The sequence below is a fragment of the Helianthus annuus genome, chromosome 6 (genome assembly GCF_002127325.2).
Source record: "Helianthus annuus cultivar XRQ/B chromosome 6, HanXRQr2.0-SUNRISE, whole genome shotgun sequence".
NCBI classification, from domain to species: domain Eukaryota; kingdom Viridiplantae; phylum Streptophyta; class Magnoliopsida; order Asterales; family Asteraceae; genus Helianthus; species Helianthus annuus.
Window position 1 is genome coordinate 8,114,253 of NC_035438.2, and position 3,511 is coordinate 8,117,763.

The window sequence follows — 3,511 nt, forward strand, 5'->3', positions numbered from 1 at the left end:
AAAAGATATGAAATAAATACAACATAAGTGAACTAATTAATTTATGTTAACACACTGCGTTAACCATGGGTGACACGCTAGAAATGGCATTGAATTTATTTAAAGGAACCAGACGGTTGCATCGTTTTCCAGTTTCTTGACCAGGAACACAAGTAGTGAGTGATATTGGAGAGGAAATAAATCGAGTTGGTGGGTCGATCGAGCTAAAAGATGTTAACTTTAGATATAACATGATGTGCTGCAGAAGGTGAAATTTCAGGAGGCAAACACCTCTTTCATTTTACAATTCGAGATATTTTTCAAGAATGGAGCGAGTAAAAGAGGTAGACAAAAGGCTAGAAACATGTGACACGTACACAAAACGATCATCATAACAAAAATATAGACTTTGCTTCTTTATGAAAACGCTTTAAGAAAAATATTCACAGCTAAACTGTAACAAAGTCCACATTTTCGGTTTTACTCCAGCTATTGAAGACATAAACGATCAGCTGTACCATCAAGAACAGAATCAGTAAATTGTAACGTATGGGTGGCAAGATAGAGTCAGAGAGAAAATGAGGATATTATGTAATAAGATCAAGTAATTATAATACCATACAGGTGATGCTGCCAGTATAATTAATTCCGTAAAAGATAAAACAGCTAACGTCATGGCCGAGAAGCTTGTCGTGTCAAAAACACGTGGATGCTTGCATTTAAGCTATCTAACAGGCATATCAAAACAAAGACGTTATAATTTGGTACAACCGTGAGTCCCTGATGTATGGAGCAAATAACTTCAATAAGAATTATTGACATAAAAACGACAGACCAAGTAGTTTAACGATGCGGTCATGAAGTTGCGTCATTATCATTTCACTAAACAAATCGAGAAGACATCGTATAAACTACAGCAGCGAATAAAGAACTAATATCGTCATAAAAAACGTCATAAGAACGCAAGATTCATCCACTAAAGCCGGCACAAGTCACATATTATATAAGATTATACACGATGCAATACAATATGCCTTTTAAAGCCACCTAAACTCCCTACAAACTTGCAGAGTATTGAATATACATTATCGACAGCGCGACAACGAACACCATGTAAACCACCTATACCAAGTTACCAACCATAAAACAAAAGTAAAGAACCCTAAAGATAACTCTTTTACTAACAAACTCAACAGTCAACATCAAAGACCAGCATACACTTCAGCGAAACCGATCCTCATTCCTGCAGACATTACTAGACCCGCAAAAGATCTTGTTCTTCCATTCCAACAGCAAGCACAGGAAGAGCCCCTTTTTCGTCCACAAGCCCACCAACACTATCTACAACTTTCACCGTTTCTTTCTTGTCTTTCTGGTTACTAAACGACCTAGCTTCTTCGTTCGTCAAAACATCCCACAAAAAGTCAGTCAAAACCGACTCATAACCAGGCATCTTAGCATAACCAGGGAAATAGTTAATATCCACAACAAGGTACCGATTCCCAACACGAGTATCCCTAATCACATCAAAGTTAAAAAGATGCAGTTTCATCGCCTTACGCAGCCCACGAGCCACATTCCTTATCAACCCCATAGGAGGCATCTCTGCATCATCTTCCAAACTCTTATAATAACTATCACAATTCTTCACACTAGACTTCATGTTCGAAACCTGACAAAACGAAACCGAACCCTGCAAACTCCCCAACCTCAACCTCTCCTCACTAATATCCGCCAGCGACTTCCGCCTCACACATTTCACATACTCCCCAACCACATACACCTTAAATATCACCCCACCATGGTTAACAAACTCCTGCAAAACCGTAGGCGGTTTCAGCTTCTCCAAACCCTCCTTACTAAATATCAATAACATTTTATGAGACTTCACACTCCCATCAGCCACCAACGGTTTCGCAATAACCGGATACTTCAATCCTCCGGTCCAACAGGTCAGATCTTCATTCAAATTATCATGTTGATGGATTACAATCTGCTTCGGTATCCCAACCGAAGCAGCCTGACTTTCACTGTCACCACAGATGAATTCTTCAATCTGAGAAACAACTTCGAGCATCGATATCCGGTTATGCAGCCTTGTAATCGCATCCGGAGAGTCGATGACAACGGAGCTAGGGTTTCGAACCAGATAATCTGTTAGCTGTTGCTTCCAATCCTCACTTGTTAACTTGTGAATCACGCAATCGAAAGGACCTTGGTTCACTAGTGGCGTGTCGGTATCGATTCGAACCAGATCGATACCGCGTGCCTTCGCGGAATTCAGTAACGAACACTGAATAAAACTCCTCTGTTTCTTCTGTAACAATGCGTAACCGACACTGAACCGCTTATTCGGTTTCATTGTTTTCATTTCCGCCATTGTTGAACCAGTTTCTCCAATTGAGAAAAAAAGATCATAACAGATTTTGTTTATGGAATCACCATTAATGAGATGACATTGTTATGGAGAATATAGATACAGATATACATGCGTATATATATATATATAGACAGGTGATTTTGTAAGTGGAGAATGAGAGTGGAGTGAGGTGAATTTGGGGGTATATATAGGGTTTGAGAGGGGGAGAGTTTACTCTTGTGTTGAGTTAAGTTAACTATGGTTAAGATATTATAGAGTCTACGTGGCGTATCTGTTTTGTTGAAATGAAGCAACGTGTATTTGCTGTCGTTGGATATATTTGATGAGTTTGATGGACGGTTGAGATTTGATTTATTAGTCGTACGTCAGCCATGTTGACTTTCGGATTTACAGGTCACTTGTTAAACAGCTTAAACTTGACTACTTGACTTGGGTTGGGTCTTTATTCTTTAATCATGGATACCGTGTTCCATATGACCAGATGTTTTACCTTTTTGTACTTTTTTTCACACATTTTAAGCGTTAAGATTTGCTTTTTCGTCGGTTACCATTTTAACTTTTTGAAAATGGTCTTTGATGTTTTTTTTTTCTTTTTCTTTTACCATCTTAACTTTTTGAAAATGGTCATTGATGTTTTTTTTTCTTTTTCTTAATACATTACTTTTCTTAACGCTTGAAAATTTCCAACGAGGGGTCGAAAGTCACCGAACCTAAAAATTTTTATATAAGTAATTTTTTTATAAAATTGGGGGGTCGAAAACGTATATACCTAAAAATTCTATACGAAACGTACATGCATAACACCACTGAACGAAAAGTGCGGGGGGTCGGGCGCCCCTCCCGACCCCTTCAAAGTTGTGCCACTGCTTAACGGCAACGCTTTCTTCTACGGTATTACATCAATAATTCTATATTATTCACTCTATCCAGGAATAAACCTGCGACCTCACCTCTAAGACCATGTGTAGTGGTAATGCCCCTACCCTTATGCGTTTTGCGTCATGTGGCAGCTCAGTCAACAATGGGGCATTATGAGACCTTTTCTAAAATGAGTGTAGTGGGGATGTATGCATTGTGGTGTAATAGAATTAAATAAAAAAAACCATAAAAAATGTTATTGGACAAATGGAGCATGGAAACAGGTGATTGGCC

General features: G+C 38.7%; 1 protein-coding gene across 1 annotated transcript; it reads right to left on the reverse strand.

The window, feature by feature from the left end:
- Window positions 1–947: 947 nt before the first annotated feature.
- On the reverse strand, window positions 948–2,498 carry LOC110864567 (inositol-tetrakisphosphate 1-kinase 1-like). The gene has a single exon (XM_022113667.2). The coding sequence runs from the start codon at window positions 2,357–2,359 to the stop codon at window positions 1,235–1,237; it is 1,125 nt and encodes a 374-aa protein (XP_021969359.1). The 5' UTR covers window positions 2,360–2,498; the 3' UTR covers window positions 948–1,234.
- Between the last annotated feature and the right edge of the window lie 1,013 nt (window positions 2,499–3,511).